The sequence below is a fragment of the Aspergillus mulundensis genome (assembly GCF_003369625.1).
Source record: "Aspergillus mulundensis strain DSM 5745 chromosome Unknown scaffold_7, whole genome shotgun sequence".
Classification (NCBI taxonomy): Eukaryota; Fungi; Ascomycota; class Eurotiomycetes; order Eurotiales; family Aspergillaceae; genus Aspergillus; species Aspergillus mulundensis.
In genome coordinates, this window is record NW_020797895.1 from 649,111 (window position 1) to 670,325 (window position 21,215).

Sequence of the window (21,215 nt, forward strand, 5' to 3'; positions counted from 1 at the left end):
GTGTTGGTATCTGTGTGTTTATGTTTACTTGGCTTCATTTGCCGTCCACTCGCCACTAATAATGCAACAAGTTATCCAGGATGCTCAAGTATCAACTTGCACTGTTCCAATAGTCCCAAGTACCTAGCCAGCCAACCTCCCCACCATCATCTCGCAAAGCGCACTCAGCGTCTTCGCACCAACGACATCCAACGTACTGACCACAACATCCAACTCCCTGCGCGCCCAATTCCGGAACTCCACCGCGGCCAGCGAGTCCAGTCCGTAAAGCACAAGCGGCCTTGCCGCCTCCATGGGTTCAGACAGAGCCAGGCTGCGCATGAAATGGTCATTTGCGGCGTCAATCATGGCCGCTATCTGAGCGGTTGCGTCGGCTTTGGCACAAACGAGGGTGAGTACAGCCTGCACTTTCGCGTCATGGGTTCCGCTATTGGCGGAGATGCTGGTGGTGTTGGTGGTTGCGCTCTTCTGGCGGAGGGCCGCGAAACGCGCGTCTTGGTAGAGTGCAGAGGACACGGCGGGCGCGGGATATGCAATGCCTGTTAACAGCTGAGCAGTGCCAGTGCCACTGCTGCGCTGATCCCGCTGTTGAAGAATGGATGCGCGGAGGATTCGGTGCAGCTGGGCCTCGCTGAGGGGTATCCAGGTCTCGGTGTCCAGTCGGTCCGTGATGGATTGGTGTTCGGCCATATAGCCGATGTCATTGATGATCCCGAGGTCGATTGAGCAAGCAGCGAGACCTTTCTTCCGCCGGTAGAGGGCGAAGGAGTCTAGAAAAGCACTGGCTGCAGCGTAGTTGACTTGGCCCTTGTGGCCGACAAGACCGGAGAGGCTGGACAAGAGGGTGAAGAAGTCGAGGTCGAGGCCGAGCTGGAGCGCAACATCATGCAGGTTGTAGGTTCCCTGGACTTTGCAGCGCAGGGCGTCGTGGAACTGGGCGGCGGTCATGGAGGTGTAGACGGCGTCGCTGAGGACCATGGCCCCGTGGATGACTCCTCCCACTGCACGCGAGCCTTGGCAGAACGCTCTTTCCACATCCTCCTTGACCGACACATCCCCGCGAACTAGACTGCAGTTGGCACCTAGTGAAGTGAGGTCTCTCAGTACGGCTTGCGACTTGTCGTCCGCGTAATCGCTGCGGGACATTACGGTTAGATGCTTTGCTCCGTGGCACGCCAGATATGTTGCCAGACTCCCACAGAGGCCCTTCAGGCCGCCGACGATCAGGTACGAGACATCACCGCGCAGCTTGAGACTTTTCTGCACGGGTACTATTGGCACATCTGGGCAGTTCTGAGGCGCTTCTCGGGAGATGATGATTTTACCAATATGAGCACCGCCTCGCATGTAACGGATGGCCCCTGCGATGTCGCTGTACCCGAACACAGTCCGCGGTGCAATCGGCCGGATATGGCCTCCGTTTATCAGATCAAATATACGCTTCAGAAGACTTGCCACCATCGGCCGCGTGATACTCGGATGCGACAGGTCAAAGGCGCGATACGAGGCATTGCGGTCAAAGGGTTCCATGGAAAGACTATTTCGATCGAGGATATCCTTCTTCCCCAGCTCGACCATTGTGCCGTGGGCTGCTATGATGCGCCATGACTCGTCCAGCAAGCTGCCCGTCAAGGTGTTGAGAATAACGTCCACCCCCCTTCCGTCAGTCTGCTCGACGATGCGGGATGCGAATACCGTATCTCGAGACGAGAAGAGCCGGTCAGGCGACAAGTTGAAGTTTTGGATAAGAAAGTCTCGCTTCTCGTCACTTCCCACGGTAGCATAGATCTCCGCGCCTATATACTGACACAACTGGATCGCAGCAATACCGAGTCCTCCAGCCGCTGAGTGGATAAGCACCGACTGCCCGCGCTGGACATCGGCAAGGTCAGCGAGGCTATACAGTGCAGCTTGATATACGACGGGGATTGTAGCTGCCTCTTCGAAACTCATCCAGTCCGGAATAGCGTGGACCCCCTCGATGGGACATTGCACCCTGTTGGCAAAGCTGCCTCGTCGACAAATAACCACCCTCTGCCCAATGAAGAAGGCGCTGTCTCCTGCGTGGCTGCCAATGCGCCGTATGACCCCGGCTCCTTCCAGTCCGAGTAGGAACTGATTTTCAGGGACGATCCCGAGAACTGTTGCGACGTCCTTGTAGTTGAGACCTGCTGCATGCATCTCAACCTCGACAAGGCCATCTGGCACAGCAGCTTCCATGGGCCCAATCTCTGTGAATTGCAGCGACTCCAAGGAACCAGGCGCCTGGCATGTTAAACGAACACAGGAGGGATGATTGTGAAGGTTTTGGATCACGGCTTTGCCATCGTCGCCGCTTGCAATATCAGGGTAGATTCTACTCACGTGGATGATGCCGCCGCGCTCCACGTACTCATACTCTTCATCGACCAGGTCAGTTGAATTGTCGCTATTGCGAACTCTTTCGAGCACGTCAGCAATCGCCCGGAAGGACTCTTTGCTATAGGGAGATTCCACATCAAGGAGAGTGAAGCTGATGGATGGATCTTCAGCCCGGACGACTCTGGACAGACCAGAGACCAGAGCCTGGCGTGGACTAACAACATCCTTCTGAGCACCGCATGTCACCCAGACGACCTTGCATCCAAAGGCGAGGATCCGCTGTATGGCTTCCCACTGCTCCTGCTTGACCTCGGCGAGCACCGGCCTGAACATTTCATCGGTTATGAGTATGATTGAACCTTTTTGGATTTTCCCAAGGGGTAGATGATGGATCCCAACCACTGTAACTCCGGACTCGGCAAGCATCTGGCTGGCCAAAGCTGAATCTGACAGGCTCGACAGAAGAACCAGGCTGACCTGAAGTTCAGCAGATGGCTCCTGAACAGGCAACAACAGTTGACCCACGATAGCGTGTGTTTCAGGACCTTCCTCAAATGCCACGGATTGCTTGAAGCCATGCTCGCTGAATGCATCATTGATGCTTGTCGAGTGCCGGTCCCAAAGTTGCGCGCTCGCTTGGTTTGTCGACGACCGATGCGCGAGAATGAGGATAAAACCACTCTTCCGAGGAAGCGTAGTAATATTCGCAACGGTGTTATCCAGCTTTTCTCCATAAATCCGGTCTCCTACTGTCAGGATAACCAGGTCCGCCTTGTCCCCGAACAGATGGGGATCTATATCAGGCCCAGACACGTCCAGAGCGCTCAATTGAACGTTTGATAATCCACAGCCGACAGCCGTTTCTTGAAAAGCCACCAGACTAGCGGCATTACTGGTTACGAAGTGATAATCTACAGCACCTTTCGCGGTAGATGGGATATGGTTAAGAATGGCAAAAAGGCTGCTGTCCGTCGATGGTGCCATGTTGACTTCCAGGACGCGTAGCGCTGGTTGCTTGTGAAGGAGCAGGCTGATAAATGACTGTGCCGCAGAGCCACTAAAAGCACCATTATGCGCAACTCTGGTGTCGCAAGATTCCAGCACCTCATACAGTTGGCCGTGGGAGAGGAACGAGATATCCGGCTTCCACTCCAACCGCATATTAGGAGTACAGTTGTCGAAGGCTTCCCTTTGATTGAGCGCCGAATATGTCAGACCTCTGACTCCGATTAGCATATTCCCCGTGGTTGAGTCCGAAACAATGATATTTGACTTATACGAGCATGGTTCCTCTCGCGACCCAACGCCCGAATACTCGGCAGAGCAGTCCGCGGCTCCCAATTCAGCAGCAGTCTTTCGTACCTTGATGACAAGATCCTCTACAATAGCTGGCACAAGACATTCTTGTACTGCACTCCGAATCCCGTTCCATAGCCCCGGAGCCCCGGACTGCAAACAGCCATCTAGGACGGCCGGGTGGATGGAGTAGGGTGATTGAGCGTACGCTGATTGAGGCCCTGCAAGCGACACTAGAGCTCTGTTATGTCGACTCCCTGCTACGGATTCTATTTGCAGCTGTGCTTGGAACGCTGGACCGAAGTTGTACCCGACTTCGCCCATGGCCTTGTACCATAACCTGGCGGGGGTTGGATAGAGCAGCGGCTTTACGGCATTTGAGAGTGGAGCTAAATAAGGGTAAGCTTAATCTTTCGTCGCTGTAAGACCTTACCAACTTGAAAACAGATGCGTACCTTCGTCGACATCAACATGGAGTGAGACTAACCCCTCACAGTGAAGAGTTGAGACATTCTCGCCATCCGCTGTGTAGACCGAGAACTTATACCAGCCACGCTCAGGACTCAATGAAAGCATCAAAGTTGATGGTGTAGCCTCGTCCAAAACCAGGGCCCTGACGAACTTGATGTTGCGAAACCTATACGCGAGCTGCGAGACTTCTAGGCCCGCGTCGATTGCCCCGCTCTGCTGACCAGTCTGGTAAGCAGCTTCAACGGCCATGGCAATATACCCAGCCGCCGGAAACAGAGGCTGGCCAGCGACCCGGTGGTCGCTCAGCCATGGCAGTTCTGCAAGGCGCAGGACCTTTCTGAAGGAAGGCGCTAACCACGACGTCCCTAGAATCTTGCTACCTAGTAGATCGTGGTTTGGATAGCGCCTGAACCGCCAGTCTCGGCTGGACTGGCTTTCATACCAGTATTTTGTCGAGTGGTTCCAGGCGTAGTTGGGGAGATCTACGATTACGGACGGCGGATCCTGCTCTTGATCCCCATGAGCATTGTGTGAATTGACCTGTTGGATGTCGACGTCGCCGCCTGACAGATAAAGATAACCCGCCACCTCAAAAAGTCCCATGGCTGCGGTAACCACGTCGCGCTTGTACGCGGCATGGTATTCAATGGCAAGATCTGGTTGCTTGTCCTGCATAAACTTTATGATCTGCTTGGTAGGGCCAGCGAGTGCACCCGACGGGCCAAGTTCAATAAGAAAATTGACCGATTGCTGTTCGTCATTTAGCATTGTCTGAACTGCCTGGCTGTACAGAACGGGATATTGCATATTCGAACACCAGTACTCGGCATCGCAAGGATTGTTAGTCTTCAACCCCGTCACGGAAGAAAACATCTTTACAGTTCGCTGTTCATCATTTGCTTTTGCCAAGGTTGACGAGGCGGAGTAAAGCCCCAGGCGAAGCAACATCTGCTTATAGTGTGCAGCGATATCTGTCATAAAAATGGAATTATGATAAGCCATGTCGACCTGCAAAAGGCGGGCAAAGTGTCCCTTCTCCTGGGTCACCGCATTCGCCTTTCTGAGGACATCCAAAGTGCCTGACAATGTGACGCTTCCGGGGGAGTTGATGCAGGCAACGGCCATTGAATCACCATGTGCCTCGAGAAGTTCTTCAAGAGCCTTATGGCCTGCACCTAAGCCTACCGCAAGCATACCCGTTGGCGACGAGGCCGTATCGCGTCGCTCAACAACCGCTTTTCCTCGGTAGTATGCAATCTGGATCGCTTCTTCGGGAGACAAAAGACCAGCTGCAGCGGCAGCTGCTATCTCGCCGGAAGAGTGGCCGACCACAGCACACGGGTGAACTCGCCACTTCCGCAAGATGTCGAGCATGATCAGCTGCAGGGCTGTGATTAACGGCTGCGAGAACTCTGGCTGTCGGATATGGTCTGGTGTCCTTGGGAACGTCAATTCGTCTGGGAATGTCAGCCACATCCTCAGCTTCTCCATTTCTTCAAGATAGGTACGTGTACGCACCGTACAATGACCATTCTGGAGGATCAGGAAGTGACTGCAGTGCCTTATCTAGGCGAGCTAGCTGATTCTGTGCCGAAGGAAACATATCCAGCAGAGATTTCCCCATCTGAGGCCATTGAGACCCTTGTCCCGTGAAAATAAAGCCTACCCGTGGGGGGCTCGGACGCAGCTTCCCGAAGACCAGACCATGGAGATCGATATCTGAGCTGGTCCGTGTAATCAGAAATGCACGGTTAAAATGCCGAGTCCGCCGTTCTGATAGCGTATACCCCAGGTCCGGCAGTAAGATCCTCACGCGGGGGTTGATGAGGTGTTTCCGCAGAGCACGAAGGTACTGCTTGAGTGATTCCTCGTGGTTAGCTGAAAACACGAGAAGTTGTGGGAAGCCTGTCTCGGTCCCTTCGCCTTCTTCGAACGGATCGTGGTTCTCAGGTAGATAGGACGACTTGAAACACATCGTCGAGTCAGATACACTCGTTCTCGCCTCGTCTAGGATGACGTGGGCGTTGGAGCCGCCGTATCCAAACGAGTTCACGCTCGCCCGCCTGAAAGGCATGCTGGGCCACGGGATGGCATGTTTAAAGGCTCGCGTCTTTAGGCCCTCGAAGTCAACTGTGCGGTATCAGCCATGATTCTCTTTGGTTGACGGACTTGACATGCTCTCGGGATGCGGTGTCTCAAAGGTAGGGTTTCCGGGAATGATGCCTTTCTCCAATGCAAGAATCGTCTTTAGCAAGCCAGAGATGCCTGCCCCGGGCTCAGAGTGGCCGATGTTGCTTTTGATCTGGCTTTTGATAAGCGAGCTCTACACGAGGGAAGAGGACAGCTCGACCTACCGAGCCGATCAGCAGCGGCCTTTCCGCAGGTCTATCTGGACAAAACACCGATGCCACCCCTTTGACTTCAATTGGATCTCCAGCTCGGGTGCCCGTCCCATGGCATTCGACATACGAGGTGGCGTTGAGGTCAGTAATTCCCGCGATGCGATAAGCCTGTCGCGTAACAGCAGCCTGTCCTTCCGAGCTCGGACTTGCAATTCCAGCTGTCCAGCCATCACTGTTAGAAGCCGATCCCCGGATGATAGCCCGGACTGGGTCCCGGTCACGGATAGCGTCCTGCAGTCGTTTGACGATCACCATGTTAACCGCTTCGGCCTTGACATACCCGTCGGCTTTGGCGTCAAACGTATGGCAGAGGCCCGTGAGGGATGCAGCGTTAATGATACTGCTGCTGATGTCAATGCAGTGCTCTGGGCTCATGTATAGATTGCACGCGGCTACTATCGCGGCTCCGATCTCTCCCGTTTGCAGGTATCGCGTGGCTACGTCCAGGCTGACTAGGCTACCGGAGCATGCTGTGTCGATGGTCATACTAACATGTTTTAGAAAGCGACTACCCAGGAAGCTGGAAATACCAACCTCGGCCCCTTGATGTCCAGAAAATGACTCAAACGATTACTGAGCATGGCGCGTCCAATGCCCACGGTTGAATTAGGCGCGCGATCCTGCGGATCTCGGGCTTGGATATCACCATAGTCTAGGAAGGAGAAGGATCAATGGCTGATCGCATATCTCGCACAGTATGATCATCGTAACAGACCTGACGCATAACTCCCGACAAAGCATCCAACTTCCTGTCCTCTTAACTGCTCCAGAGTAATCCCGGCATTCTCCAACCCCTCATACACGACCTCCAACAACTGGCGCTGCTGCGGATCCATTGCTGTGGCTTCCGCACGGGAGAGACCGAAGAATTGGGCATCGATATCCCCGAGATCGATATTCTCAAGGAACATTCCTCCCGGCGTGCGCATTGTACTCGGTCGCTTGCTGCCGTCCTCGTGGCCTGCCAGGTTGAAGCGTGATGCTGGAACAGCCCGACTCGCCACTCCGCCACGTTCGAGGAAGTCCCAGAGTGCTGTTGGGGAGTTGTTGTTCCCTGGGAGTCGGCAGGCAAATCCAATCACTGCAACGGGCTCGAAGTGGGAAAGAGGCGAGGGCGAGGTTGAGCTTGTTCCGTTCATCTTGAACATTTGACGAACAGTTCTCGTGGCTAACGATGGAAGCATTCAACGGTAGGCTCGAAAATCAGGAGATATCCTCTAAGTCCCATGTTTCTGGGATGACGGTAGTGAGGTCCGAGCTCTCTACACCAACTCTCTCCAATTACAAACGCAATTAACCATGCCCATCCGACTGGCGTGTTTAGCAGGTATAGATGCGATTGGGCGGATACTCCGTACCAAGAGCCGCAATCCAGCGCACAGATGTAACATTGGCGTTCATGAGCACCTGCCTTCAATGCTCTCAAGGCACCAGAGAGCCTAGACCAATTTCCAAGAGAGACGCTAGGCGTCCAGCGGATACGACGCGTTCTGTATTTCTTGGACCTAATGAGAATCGCTGCAACAGAGCTATGCAGGCTGGACATCACAAGCCTCCGTCGAGGGCGTCATGAATTGTCTAGAACGGGGTCCAACTCCGACAACTCGCATGAAGGTGGCTATGCTATGCCGCTGGACGGGAAGTCATGCTGAGTTGTGCCTGCACCTGTTTCAAACTCGACTGGCGATCAGGCGCCCGAGTACGGAGTATATGCATGCAGAGTCATGTCCTACCCTCCTGTTCATACCTATCATACCTAGCAGATGATCAACCCGTCAAGATTTCGCCTCGCCATGCAAGCAGATTGATTGATTACAGAAACAAGTATTTTTAAATTGCTCTGCCTACTTCAATTTGACCTGCCTTGCCAGCAGAGTGTGTCTACAACCAACACATCAGTTACCGTATACCCGCCATCCCTTCAAGCAAACCAATGTCTCTACCCGAACAAACCGTCGAGTTCAAAACTCTCGATGGCCTTACCCTCAGAGGGACTCTGTATCCAGCCACTTCCCGCGGCCCCGGAATCGTGATGACCCCCGGAGTAGGCCATCCCACCAACTTGAGTTCCACATCCACAATGCACACCCAAATCCGCAACTAACCCTTCACCACCAGTTCGCCTGCGTCAAAGAAATGCTCGGCCTCCCCGACGTGGCCCTCCACTTCCAATCCAGCGGCATAACAGTCCTCCTCTACGACCCGCGCTCAACCGGCGCCTCAGCCGGCACCCCACGCAACGAAATCAACCCGGTCACCCAAGCAGCCGACTACTCCGACGCCCTAACCTTCCTCTCAACCCAAGCCTCTGTAGACCCATCCGCGCTCTTCATCTGGGGCATGTCCTTCTCCGCCGTCGTAGCCCTCACCGCCGCAACAAGCGACAAACGCATCCGCGGCGTCCTCGCCATCGCACCCCTCACAGACCTGCGCCCCAGACCGGAGTCCAAACGAGCAAGAGTGCTGCAGCGGTGCATGCAGGACCGCGCGTCGCAAGTAGCCGGGAACGAGCCGTTCTATGTCCCGCTGCTAAACGAGCACGGCGAGAACCCAGCGGGGTTTGGGCTCGGTTTGGAGCGCGAGGAGTATGCGCGGATTGTGGGACAGGGGAAGGAGCTGGCGCGGGGCCATGTCAATCGCACGACGGTCCAGAGTTACTACCACATGGCCATGTGGGCGCCGTTTGAGCTTTGGGCGGGCGTTGCGCCGACGCCGGTGATGTTTGTTGTGCCGGAGATGGATTCAGTTAGTGCTGCGGAGAGGCAGAGGGAGTACTTTGATACGAAGCTGGGGGGTGCGCCGAGGAGATTGTATTTGGTTGAGGGGGTTGGGCATATGGATGTTGTGCAGGGGGCGCATCTGGGGGTGTTGATGGAGGCGAAGATACGGTTTGTGCGGGATGTCTTGCAGGGGACGGAGGATGTATCTTGACGTATACATATTCAAGCACGAGCGGCCATAAGAAACAAAGGCCTCACTTCCTCGTCTTCAAAACCCTAACTCTGACCCCCCGACTCCCCCTAACAACCTCCATCCCCACCAAATCCCGATAACAGTCCACATCCCTCCTGCTAGTGTGATACAGCTCCATCTCGAACCCGCGAAACAGCCTCGCCAGCACAATCGTAATCTCCGCATACGCCAGGTTAACCCCAACACACATGCGCGTCCCGCGACCAAACGACGCCAGGTACCGATTCAGCCTGCCCCGCCCATTCCCATCCGGCCCTGGCCCGCGCGCCCCATCCAGCCACCGCTCCGGCACAAACGCGTGACTATCATGGAACACACTCTCGTCATGATGCATGTGGTAGCTATCCATGCTAACCATGACACCGGCGGGGATAACCCAAGCCCCACCCCCACCTCCATACGTCAGCGGATCGCCCCGCGAGATCCTCGGCGAGCGCCCCGTCGCGCCATAGCCCAGTCGAATCCCCTCCTGGATACAAGCGGCGAGGAAAGGCAACTTTTCTAGGACGCCTAGAGGCGGCGGGGCAGCGGGGTCCGGGATCGCGGCGTCCAGCTCGGCCTGCAGTTTATGTAGGATGCGCGGGGTGTGCAGGATGTGGAAGGTCGTCACGACGCTTGCGGTCTTCGTTGTTTCGATCCCCGCGCCGACGATGCTCATTGCTTCGTCTTTTAGGCGGGGGAGGGTGAGTTCTGCTTCTGGGAGGTCGGAGGCTAGTAGGTCCGCGAAGATGGTGCCCTTTTGGCCGTGGCCGGAGAGGACGGTTTGGGCTTGCGTGCGCATTTCCTGTCCGGGTTGGCATTGCTGTTAATAGGATAGTTGCGTGAAGAGGGGGGTATGTACCTCCTGAAACACCAGACTCGCGCGCATAGCCGGGAACAGCGCGCCCATAAGGGCTGGCGGCACGATACCCAAAATCCGCGGGAGGAAAGGGAACTGCTGCGCCCAGTGCACGAACTCCTTGAGGCCCTGGATGCTCTTCCCAAACGCAGAGATGAATTCCTCCTCCTCCAGGAACCGCGGACACCGGTTGAACGCATACGTCATGATCACATCCGTCACGTAGCTGCCGTACAGCTCGTTGACGCAGAGCACTTTGTCTGTGCTTGCGTATTCCTCGTTCAAACGCCGACAGATTACGTCGACATGTGAATTGATCATGGGCGCTTGCTCGTCTATGCGGCGCTTCGCGAAGAACGGGGATATCGCGGCGCGGCGGCGTTTGTGCAGTGCATGTTGGGGCGTTGAGAAGGCGGCGGTTGGGGCGTTGAAGCGGTGCTGGATGTGGGATGCTTTGTCGAGGTTCAGGGTGGAGGTGTAGAGGGTGCTGTAGTAGGCTGGGTCGGCGATGTGTAGTTCGTAGGGGTTGATGCGGACGATGGGGCCTGGGATGCGAGCTGCTGTTCAGTACAAGGGCCAAGGAACGTACCATAATTGCAGGTACACACCGTAGACCTCATGCATCCGTCGGATCTCAAAGAGGAAACGTCCGCCGCCCTTGTGGACAAGCTCGAAGTACGCCTCGTACCAGCCAGTTGCGGCGGCGACGCGCGGGCCAGGGAATTTCGACAGCGGGCTTAGATAGAGGCGGTAGAGGACGAGGCTGGTGGCGTAGCAGATACCCAGTGCGATAAACAGCGGAATGGCGACGCTTTTGGCTGTAGAGGAGAAGTCCGTATTAAGATTCATCATGGTGATGGACCGGGAAACAGCCACTTCCTTCTCTTTGGGCTTGGGCAGTCTATACGAAATATAGAATGGAATGGTACCTGTCGTAGTAAGGCACGGTAATGTGCGGGTATATCAGTAAGGTTCGTATTGTCATCCTGTTGAACTTGAGCCAGGTCAGCTCATCCATGCATGCAGTGATGTTTGCTAGGGGATCGCCTCGCAAGGTAGGGTAGGACAGGGAAGGCTGCGCCATATGCAAGTCTGACTGTGTACATACCTCAGGCCCTCACGTATCACATCGATCCTAGCCAATGAGCTGTTTCTGGGTCGGCCGTAATGCGCCAGTGCTGGGATGGTCCGGTTCTCCTATTTCGAGCGAGAGGATGATCGCCGAGCCCTTGGTAATCAAGGCAAGATAAAGCGATATACATGAGCATATAACTGAATCTCATTGCAGTAACAGAATGAGCCTAAAAAGTCCCATTATCCGGCCGATCAAGGTCTCTAGCCGCGCTGCCCGGCTTCAACCCCCTTGGACTATACGGCCCCGCCTCCACGTCCCACGTATTCGTAACAACAATAGACGGCTGATCCCGGTCTGACAAGCGCTTCACCTCGTCAAGTTCATACCCACGCCCTTGATTAGCGGCGGTGCTGTTGAGGGCATGCGCAGATCCCGCAGTTGAAGTCGAGGGACGCATCTTCACGTAGTGCTCGGTCCTGGCCTTGGACTCGCGGGATTGCCCAGACAACTGCGGTATCGGTGTGCCGCTGCCACCGCTGGCTTGACTGCTATGCAAGGTCCGGAAGGCGGAGACGCGCTCGAATACCGGACGGAGCAGCGGCAGGCAGGCGAGGATGATTCCGAGGAGGGGCTCGAGGATTGTGAAGATCATCAGGGGCGCCGTGGTGTATGTGAGGTCGGTGCTGACAAGGTCGTTGATCATGTTGATGCGGAAGATGGTGATTATGCAGATCCTGTACGGCACGGGGTTGGTCAGCACAGCACCATACCTTCACAGCGGAGGACTATCTATTTGGGACGGGGAGCTCAGTTGACGTACGCTATTCCCAGCGAAAACATCAGCGCCAGCTCGATCTTCTTCCGCCGCCTCATCTGTAGTTTCCATAGTACCGGCACAGGGAGAAGGCCGACTGTCACGTCCAGGATTAGATTGATAATGTGCAGAGCAAGATATGTAGCCTTAGTGCTGCCGCAGTGGCCGTCCACAGTGGGGTCCCAGTTTATCCGCAGGGGCTGGCATAGCAGCAAAGAGGACAGTATGACGGCGATTCCCCAGAGCACTTGCACGCCGATCAATGTATAGCAGCAGTATCGGATAGCAGGGTCGTTGCCAAAGAGACTAATGTACAAAAGGACAATCGACACCTTGACGGCGCTGATTGCGCCTGCCCAGACGGGGGAATTGGCGACATAGATCTGAAGTTGTGGCGGATCAGTCTGTGCGGGCTACAGAGTAAGATGGCTGCAAGAGAGTACTTACCTTTGCAAAGTGTAGTAACTGGACCGTCGGGTTGGAAAGCTCCCAGGTGTGTTGCCCTAGCCCTCCAATGGCTACCGCTACTGAGTCCTTAGAAACCAAGCTAGAAGAGAACAGTGAGCGATAACAACATACCGGTAATCACAAGAGCCACGCAGCCAGTGGAAAAGATCTGCCAATCCTCCGATCAACATCGACTCCTCCTCCCAGAGACTAGGTACGTACCAACGCAACAACCGTAGCCCAATCATGCGCCGCAACCCTCCGCTTCCGCAAACGATGCGAGTAGAAACGCAGAATCATGGCGATTACAGCCAGGGTCTCAAAGACCACTGAAACAGCGACTGCCGCTACGGCCCGGGGATGCGCTGTCCAAGCAGAGGCCATGGCGATAGGCGTCGGCGGTGGATTCGCATATCAAAATGAAACAAGAGGCTTGATATCAGCTTATATTCTGGCCGTGCGAAGCGTGGTAAGATTTCCAAGAGCTTATGGAGAGGATCTTCAGTGGGAAACGCTCGATCTGCAATGGACCAGGAGAGAGGGCTAGCATCGCATCCGAGGATCATCATCCAATCTCAGCCTTCTGTAGGTGACATGAAGTGTTTGAAATTGACCGAGTCCGAGGACGAATCGAGAGCTGGGACAGGGGTGGAGATGTAACCAACCCTGTACAGCCGCTCGAGGATGCTTCCAAATCAAATCATGCAGCCTAGGGGCGGCTTCGTCCGTCTCGCTGCTTCCAAATCGGAATCCAAAGCCAACGAGAGGGGCCACGGAATAGCGTAGCGTTCTGACATGCAGCAACAATCAGTCGCACTGCGGGCGATCCGACGCCAAGGGCGGAGAGAACAGCAAGCCATTATCAGCACCATTCTTCTGCCCTGGCCTGCTGTGCGTGGAAATTCGTTGGCAACTTGGCATCTGCCTGGCAAACAGATCTTGATCAGGCTCAGCGTCGAGTAAGATAGAGGGTAGCATTGCATTTGGCCCCATTCACGTACGCCCTATTGCGATGTCGCGAGTCGAGTCTGCGCTTATCGTCGTACAAATACCCCATGCAAGGCCTCCAGCTAACTTGCAAATATCGGCTGTTCTGTACAAACACAGAGCAGCTTACGGTAGTAACCTGTATTTGCATTACCGCCTCAGCCCAGATACCTACACCAGGCAGAGCCGCCCGTCGCCGCCAACAACCCACTCCTCGCTGCCTACCAGCGCATTGCCGTAGAATACACCCTGTGGATCATACTTCCCCTTAATGGCCCTTAGTGCCGCATAATTCTCGCCAAAGAATTGACTCTGGAAATCTGGCTGCTGGAAATCGGCCTCGTTCATGTACGCGCCGCTCTCTGGTCCTGTGACGGCAGTCAAAGAGGGGATATACACATCTGTAATCAATCTCTGGTGCTCTGCATTCTCCGCGTAGCTGACATTGTAATCCCAGTTGGCAATTACTTCAAGCGAGGCAATTGCGTTTCGCCAACCGGGGAAGACCGCGTTGGGAACAAACGCCCCGGTTGAGACATCGATGCCGACACCGAGGATGTAGAATGATGGGTTGGATACGATCTCGCGGAGCGCGAGGGTTAGAGCCGCAATGGATGTGTTGGATGTGAGCCCGGAGCGTGGGATCAACCGGTTCCCCTGGACCTGGGAGTTCGGGTATGCGCCGAAGTAGTTGTTAAAGGCCGTGTGATAGTCGCCAAAGGCGGTTATGTTGAGCATATACTCCGCCGACAAGGAGTCTAGCTTTTCTACTAGAGGTTGTAAGATGGACTTCACTTCTCCGGCGGAGCGGGTCGTGAAGAGCATTTGAAGGGATAGCACCCCGTTGCTGAGCACGTAAGCTGTGCTGGCGCCCATATCAATCCAGGTTGGCATTGCCGCGTGGATGGCTTCAACGGATTCCCAAAAGTTATCGGACGATGATGTTTCCTTTATCTGCAACATGGCTCCCGCCACCGGGCTGTCGGCGTACGCCTTGATCGTCATCGACAGCACCACGGCGTAAGTTCCTCCGCCGCCTCCGGACAGCGCCCAGTACAGATCAGCATTCTCGGTTGGCGTCGCGGTGAGATGGGTTCCATCGGCCAGTACTGCCTCCCACTCGAGTACCTGGTCCGCGGCGAGGCCGTAGGCTGTCGAGAGCATCGAGTGTCCGCCTCCCTGGGTATACCCACCTGCCATTCCGATGGTCGAGCAGGTACCGCCCACCACGCGAAGACCGGCCTTGTGAGCAGCTGAATAGGCGTGGAACACCTGCACACCACTTCCCACCTTCATGGCCTTTCCCGTGTATAAGCTGCTCTTGTAATCGAGTATCGAGATCGCGCGAAGATTATGAGTCCACAGGCCCAGTGCGCCTTTGCCGGATGATCGCCCTAGGAGACTATACAAAAAGGGGATTAGCACGGACTCGCAATGTTCCCACGCAAAGAGATACTTGCTCGTGGCCGGTGTTCTTGATGACCAGTCGGATGTTGTGGTCCTGGGCGAAAGCAAGCCCAACAGCGACATCTGCTGCGCCGGTGACATTGATAGCATATACGTAGTAATTGCCAAGCTCACAAGGACTCGATTTGTTGGTAAACGGATCGCATGCCTGAGCTTGGAAAAACGGAGCGCCAAAAGAGGACGGGGAATCGGCACTGCGCAAAGGGTCAAATTTGGACCAAGAAGAATAGCAGCAATAAGGATGGAGCTGCGCGTACTGGAGCTCGGGATTCGTCCACTCCGCCTGAAGATATTCGCATTCGGCGGCGCGGTAGCTCGAGCCGTGACATGGCGAGCCCAGAGGAATCGTCTTGATCAAGCGGCCACCCACTGTGGTGTTGAGTTTGGACCACTCGGCCTCAGTGGGCCAGTAAGTATCGCCTGGTAGATATCGGCACAGTTCACTGCCAAATGAAGGAAGTGCGTGCGATAGAGGTAACAGCAATAAGACAGCGCAAAAGTACAGAATCATATCGCGGAGCATTTTTGGAGAGCGCACAGGTTCACTCGACTAGATGCCAGCAACTCTAGATATTTAAAGAGGTGGCTCCCATCCACTGAAGCATCAGCTCATTTTGCTTTTGCAATCACTGCATGGAGCGCAGGAATCAGGAAGGCTGAGCCGACAACTTCTGGTTGGCAGGCTTCTGACTGCATTTGGACCCCACTAAGCCGTCTTGTCTCTGAATGACTGAGATTGTATGGTCGTAGTCAAAGATTTTCTTTTGTCATTCCAGTGCACTGCCGTACCTGCTCACTAACTCTCTCACCATCTCGAGGTCTCCGGTTTGTCCGTTAGTTATGCAAGGTCATCATTTGGTACCTTACTGCAACCAAAGTACTTTTTCTTCGACATTAATGTGTCGATGCGTCTGTGCCTAGCATCCTGACGTGAAAGTATCGCAAGATGCTCAAGGAGCCGGCGCGGGATAGAAGGTGCGAAGGCGCTGAACAGCTGCCAGGTGGGAATCAATCTATATTTCTCTTCGCGCCGTAACTTCGAAGTAACTTCGCAGCCTTGTCACTCCCTCGCGCCAATGCATGGTCAAGGGGAGACAGCCACTCGTTATCCAAAACATCAATACGAGCGCCGTGCTTGATCAAGTTATCCAGAATAGCAGTGTTGTCTAAACCAGCCGCCACATGTACCGAGGTAGTGCCGTCATAGAGTTCTTGATTAACATCCACCAGGCCTCGCTTGAGCATGACATCAACAATATCAACGCACTCTGCGGTGATAGCCTTGATAAGCAGCGGCATGTCGCCTGTCCGCTCTTTAATCTTAGCGCCAAGGTTGAGGAGAGTCTCAAAGGCGTCCGCATGGTCGCCATCCAACGTGCACTCAATAGGGTACCGGCCAGACTCCTTGGGGACGTTGGGGCTCATTCCACTCAGAACTAGCAGGCGGATTGTGTTGCTGTGGCCGTCCTCGGCCGCGCAGTGGAGGGCGTTGCCGTACCAGTTTTCAAGCCTCGGGTTGGCGCCTTTTCGCAATAGAGCTCGAGTGATGCGGCCATGTCCATTAGAGGCTGCTATAATGAGTGCGGTTGTGCCGATTGTTGTTGCGGCGTTGATGTTAAATGCTCTGCGAGAGAGGAGGTGGTCAACAACTCTTTCCAGTCCGAAGTTGGTGGCTATGTGGAGGGCATTCACGCTGTTGGACTCGGCCGCAGTCCAGTAGATCTTTCTATAGCCCCGGTTGAACTGCAGGATCTGGTGTGCACAGGCTGCTGCTTGTTGATTATTAAGGAACCGAAAAGTCAGATTCCAGACCATGGGATTACTTTCACACATGCGTACATGATCCCCCCAGTGTTTAGCTGCATACGATATGAAAGGTTGGGAATATATAAGGGCTCTGATGCGGGCGCTCTTTTTGCGGGGCCCTTGAACGAAGGGTTCGAGGAGTAGGTAGGTCAGGCATAGGGCGGAAATGCTGGCCTCTGCGTCCCCGAACAGCTCGGGGCCATTCTTGATTAGGTATTCATTAACGGCGTAGTGAGACAGACGGATTATTTCCGTCCTGGGTTCAATAGTCACAAGTCCCAGGCAGCATTCCAGTACTATCCGAGGCAATGGTCGGTGGTTGGCTCTCTCAGAACCGCTTTAGTACGGAGGACCGATAGGAAGAACCTGAGACCATAGTCAGCCTGCAAAATATACAAGCTTATTGACATGCAGTCACTAACATCCCGTCTGCTTGGCGTAGGATCGTATTGGTAATCTCTTCAGCGAACCTTGCGTCTACCACATCAATGTTTCCAGCTTGGCTTATTTCGTGGGATATATATGCTTTGATGTCCTTCTCGGATCCGCGCACTGGAATTTCCAAACAGCAAGGGAACACCACAGGAATCTCCTGGACGTGCGGACGACTTGTGAGGAGGAGTCGAACACTGGACGTACGTGCCGCATTTTCCAAAAACCTAGCAATAGTCTTTCGTAAACATGGGTCGACGCACTCGTCGAGGGCATCAATCAAAATGTACAAGCGGGGCAAAGTCTGTATGATCTCTGATATTATCTGCTCAAGAGCAGTTACCGAAAGTAAGCTCCCAACTGTATAAGCGTCGACTAGCTTTCTTGGTATGTTCGGGATGTGGTCTAAAAGCTGCCTTAGAAGGCTCCTGAGGAAAAGACTCATTGTCTGGCGAGATTGATCCTCATAGTCGAAGTAATAGAAGATCACGGGTTTCCTTGGGCCAGCGGACCGATGTCTTAGTACATCGATTAGGTTAGAACTGCAAAAATCAGTATAGACACCTAGCAGGTTTCAAAATCCTAACAAACAAGAGGACTGTCTTTCCAGCACCACCCATGCCGTGGCACCAAAGAACATGAGGACTTGCCGGGTTGTCGCGCCACTTAGTATACTCCGGATGTTCTAGTAGCCAACCGCCAGTGCCCTTAACACGAAGCGAAGTCACGAACGCATGTCTTTGCTCCTGTTCTAGAGGTGCTATCCAATCCAAGATAGTTCTTCGCCGCTGGAGACCAGAACTTGCGGGGTGTAAAACTAGGATCTCTCTTGCATACGCCGCGGCCACAGCTGCTGCAAATGGCTGCCAGCTTGCATTCTTGTGCGAGTCGGAGTAGTCCGAGATTCCACGGATGACAAGGCAGGGTAGATTGTTCATGAGTCCGGCGGCTTCCATCTCGAAACAGAGAACGCCACCCAGCTCAGAGCTTAGCCGAACTCTGGTTGTCGCGTCCTTGATGACCTGATTTCCAGAGGCGATTGTGCCGTAGTGGATTTTGACCGCAGTTCCAGTCCGCGGTGCGCGTGAGACAGCAAACTCCTGGGGACAATCCGCGCAAGTGGGCCCCCCCTCGTGGGTGTACGAGCTTTGGAAAAGTACATCTGAACCTGCAGTCTGGCGATCGAACTGTGTACCGTCGAATTGGGATAGATAATCGGACATGTTTTCTTTGCCAAGCGCATGATTGGATTGGAGCCGGGAAACGGTTCGGAGGATCGCCGCAGGAGGTGCATTGAGGAAGCCGGTGCGCATCTGTCGTCCACCAGAAACGGTTTTTCCCAGATCATACTGGACCACTCCGCCGTATGTTCCTTGGGGTTGACTGACCACCACGTCGCCAAGACGAATGTCGTTCTCTGGGCTCGGAACCCCGCCGCCAATGCCGACCATCAAGCAGAATTCTAGAGCCGGGAATTTAGCTTTCAGACTGGCTGCGACGGTGGCCCCATTTGCAATGCCGAGCTGTCCCGAGGGGAAGCAGGCTATGGCGACGTTGTGCTCTCCGATCCGGCCCAGCGTATAGGTAGAGTCATCGTGGTATTCGTACTCTTCATCGAGCATCTTCCGTGCAGCAGCGAGTTCAATGGGCAAGGCAGTCACCCAGCCCACGGTGAAGTCCTCATATCGTAAGTGGTAGCTGCTCATGGTGAATATGCCCTCAAGAGAAAAGGCAGGAAGACGAGGCTGCAGGTGCAGGCACGAGGCTGAACTGTCCCTCCCCCGCTCAGTTGATCACGTGGCGTAGCGCATATCGGGCAGATATATGGCCCTAGTACTACACTAACCTAACATACTGACCAATGTGAAAGTGACGTTACGATTGAGTTGTTGCAGGGTGCATATAAGGTGCGCCCATCAACTCAAAATCCCACCTGAGTGGCGCCAAATCCGCGATCGCAGGCCATAGCCATACCGTAGTAGAAACATAGTAAACAGCGTGTATGAATTAGGTTTAGCGTGCGTGGAACTCGCTTCGTTCCGCCGTTTGGTGTTGTTGCTTGACTTCTTCCATCACCTCTCTTGTTCTTCCACGGAATTGAGGAAGGAAACATCAAAGATGACCCTTGCAGTCCGAGATCTACAAAGTGCCCTGTCCCGAGCCATTCCCCCGCGAGCTCCAAGCGTTACTGTCCCGCTCAAAGCAGCACCGTTCCTCCCCATGCAACCCGAAATCAACAAATCCCTCCGATTCCAGGGTGGCTTACCCTCTCAGATCCGCAACATATCCACCTCGCGTTCACGAGCCCTACCACCAGGAAAATCACCAATCGAAAGCATCCCTGCACGTAGACGGCCACCGCGGCTGGGGGTTCGCCATCTATCGGTGTACATATAGCAGCGATGCCGACTGGGCAGCATTCTTGAGTTTACTTCTCAGCAACACGGAAGAAGCCGTAATCGGCAATGCAGGCGAACCCGATTTGCTGCGGAACCTGGTGCTCCTTCTCTTCGACGATCCTGGTAGCTTTGATGGGGTTACGGCGGCGGTTGTCCGGGAGCACTTGGTTTGGGAGTGCGCTCATCCGCGAGCAAGGGGCGGGAGCAGGGCTCTGCCCGAAGCGTGGTTTTTCGTCCCAGCGGTACGGCTATTGTCTACAGGTGGGGCAGGAAGAGCTGGAATCGGTTGTGAGCCCGGTGACGAAGGACCTGGATAGTAGCTTTGTGCGGCTGGTTGCTAAGGATTGGGAGCCTGAAGCAAAGGAGGAGGAAGATGAAGACGAACTTAGTGACGTGGATGAGTCTGATCAGGGACGGGAACTGTATGATTGGGAGAAGCCGGCTGAGGGGCGTATGGACTGGGATGTTGGGTGGATGAAGATTGAGTTTGACAGTGTTATGGTTGAGCGATACGCTTACTTGCGTGATGATTTGGCGTGGGAACAATATTACCAGCGCCCGCCGAGTGTTGCTTCGTTCGAATAGAGGCGTCTCAGGAAGTGGCTCTGGCCAGCTTCTCCCTGAACAACCCGGACACCTTGACTTGCTCCGGACGCACCCACACCCCTTCACCTCTTATCAACAGCGGACGCCGTCTCTCGAATACAGGAATGTTCTTCAGAGGGTACTGCCACGAGCCACACCTCGCAGGATTCCAAGTCATGGCGAATTCAATAGCCCCATCCGATTCCAACCGCGATAGCAAACATGCTGCTTTTGACTGAAACCGACAATACCTCACCATGGAAAGGCCTGACAACCAGAACAATCTTGAAGCAAAACGCCCACCAGAGACATTCCCTCCCTCCACCAAAGCGCTACCCTTGTATATCAACCGACAACCTTCTACCCGGGAACCTCGCCGAGCAGGCGCTACACCAGGACAGCCATCACGTCTGGGGCTTCGTGATCTACCGCAGCGCCTCTAGAGAATAAGCACAATGAAGCGAGTTCCTTCGCCAACTGCCCAAGGACACCGAGGATCACTTTGACGCCAAGCCGGACCTCCTTAACAACCTCGCTCTGACGGCCTTCGACAACGCAGCCCTCTTCGACGGTGCAGGCGGCGCGACATGCCGCGAGCATTACAAGGAATGGGCTGAGACCGCACCACCGCGTGCGCAAGGCCCTCCTCTTCCGCCTGGCTCTGCATATCAATTGTCGCTGCTTCCGACGTATGAGCAGCGGTACACGTACTCTCTGCAAGTGACGCAGGAAGCGCCAGACTCGATTCTCGACCCGGACTTGAAGTTCACGTAACATGTAGTTAATGCTGGATCCTGCGGGACTAGGGTCCAGGGTAAAGCCCTAAATTCGGCCTGTAGCATAGATAAGTACCTACATGACG

The 21,215-nt window shown here is 54.6% G+C and overlaps 7 protein-coding genes across 7 annotated transcripts; 2 read left to right on the forward strand and 5 right to left on the reverse strand.

Moving 5' to 3' along the window:
* Window positions 1-123: 123 nt before the first annotated feature.
* Window positions 124-7,669, reverse strand: fma-PKS (polyketide synthase fmaB; the record flags this gene model as incomplete). The annotated part of the gene is made up of 7 exons (XM_026749126.1): window positions 124-4,046; window positions 4,113-5,585; window positions 5,647-6,258; window positions 6,298-6,430; window positions 6,483-7,017; window positions 7,065-7,182; window positions 7,246-7,669. 7 exons carry the CDS (start codon window positions 7,667-7,669, stop codon window positions 124-126), a joined length of 7,218 nt encoding a protein of 2,405 aa, XP_026602216.1.
* A 794-nt stretch (window positions 7,670-8,463) lies between these two features.
* On the forward strand, window positions 8,464-9,461 carry fma-AT (acetyltransferase fmaC; the record flags this gene model as incomplete). Its single annotated transcript, XM_026749127.1, has 2 exons — window positions 8,464-8,574; window positions 8,649-9,461. 2 exons carry the CDS (start codon window positions 8,464-8,466, stop codon window positions 9,459-9,461), a joined length of 924 nt encoding a protein of 307 aa, XP_026602217.1.
* Window positions 9,462-9,504: 43 nt separating this feature from the next.
* On the reverse strand, window positions 9,505-11,193 carry DSM5745_07112 (cytochrome P450; the record flags this gene model as incomplete). The annotated part of the gene is made up of 3 exons (XM_026749128.1): window positions 9,505-10,287; window positions 10,345-10,898; window positions 10,950-11,193. 3 exons carry the CDS (start codon window positions 11,191-11,193, stop codon window positions 9,505-9,507), a joined length of 1,581 nt encoding a protein of 526 aa, XP_026602218.1.
* A 449-nt stretch (window positions 11,194-11,642) lies between these two features.
* DSM5745_07113 (uncharacterized protein) lies at window positions 11,643-13,061 on the reverse strand (the record flags this gene model as incomplete). Its single annotated transcript, XM_026749129.1, has 5 exons — window positions 11,643-12,150; window positions 12,237-12,613; window positions 12,678-12,754; window positions 12,810-12,846; window positions 12,900-13,061. The coding sequence occupies 5 exons, from the start codon at window positions 13,059-13,061 to the stop codon at window positions 11,643-11,645; spliced, it is 1,161 nt and encodes a 386-aa protein (XP_026602219.1).
* Window positions 13,062-13,835: 774 nt separating this feature from the next.
* On the reverse strand, window positions 13,836-15,654 carry DSM5745_07114 (FAD-binding oxidoreductase; the record flags this gene model as incomplete). Its single annotated transcript, XM_026749130.1, has 2 exons — window positions 13,836-15,058; window positions 15,090-15,654. 2 exons carry the CDS (start codon window positions 15,652-15,654, stop codon window positions 13,836-13,838), a joined length of 1,788 nt encoding a protein of 595 aa, XP_026602220.1.
* Window positions 15,655-16,139: 485 nt separating this feature from the next.
* Window positions 16,140-19,075, reverse strand: DSM5745_07115 (uncharacterized protein; the record flags this gene model as incomplete). The annotated part of the gene is made up of 3 exons (XM_026749131.1): window positions 16,140-17,193; window positions 17,360-17,911; window positions 17,961-19,075. The coding sequence occupies 3 exons, from the start codon at window positions 19,073-19,075 to the stop codon at window positions 16,140-16,142; spliced, it is 2,721 nt and encodes a 906-aa protein (XP_026602221.1).
* A 412-nt stretch (window positions 19,076-19,487) lies between these two features.
* On the forward strand, window positions 19,488-20,353 carry DSM5745_07116 (uncharacterized protein; the record flags this gene model as incomplete). Its single annotated transcript, XM_026749132.1, has 3 exons — window positions 19,488-19,716; window positions 19,787-20,010; window positions 20,039-20,353. 3 exons carry the CDS (start codon window positions 19,488-19,490, stop codon window positions 20,351-20,353), a joined length of 768 nt encoding a protein of 255 aa, XP_026602222.1.
* Between the last annotated feature and the right edge of the window lie 862 nt (window positions 20,354-21,215).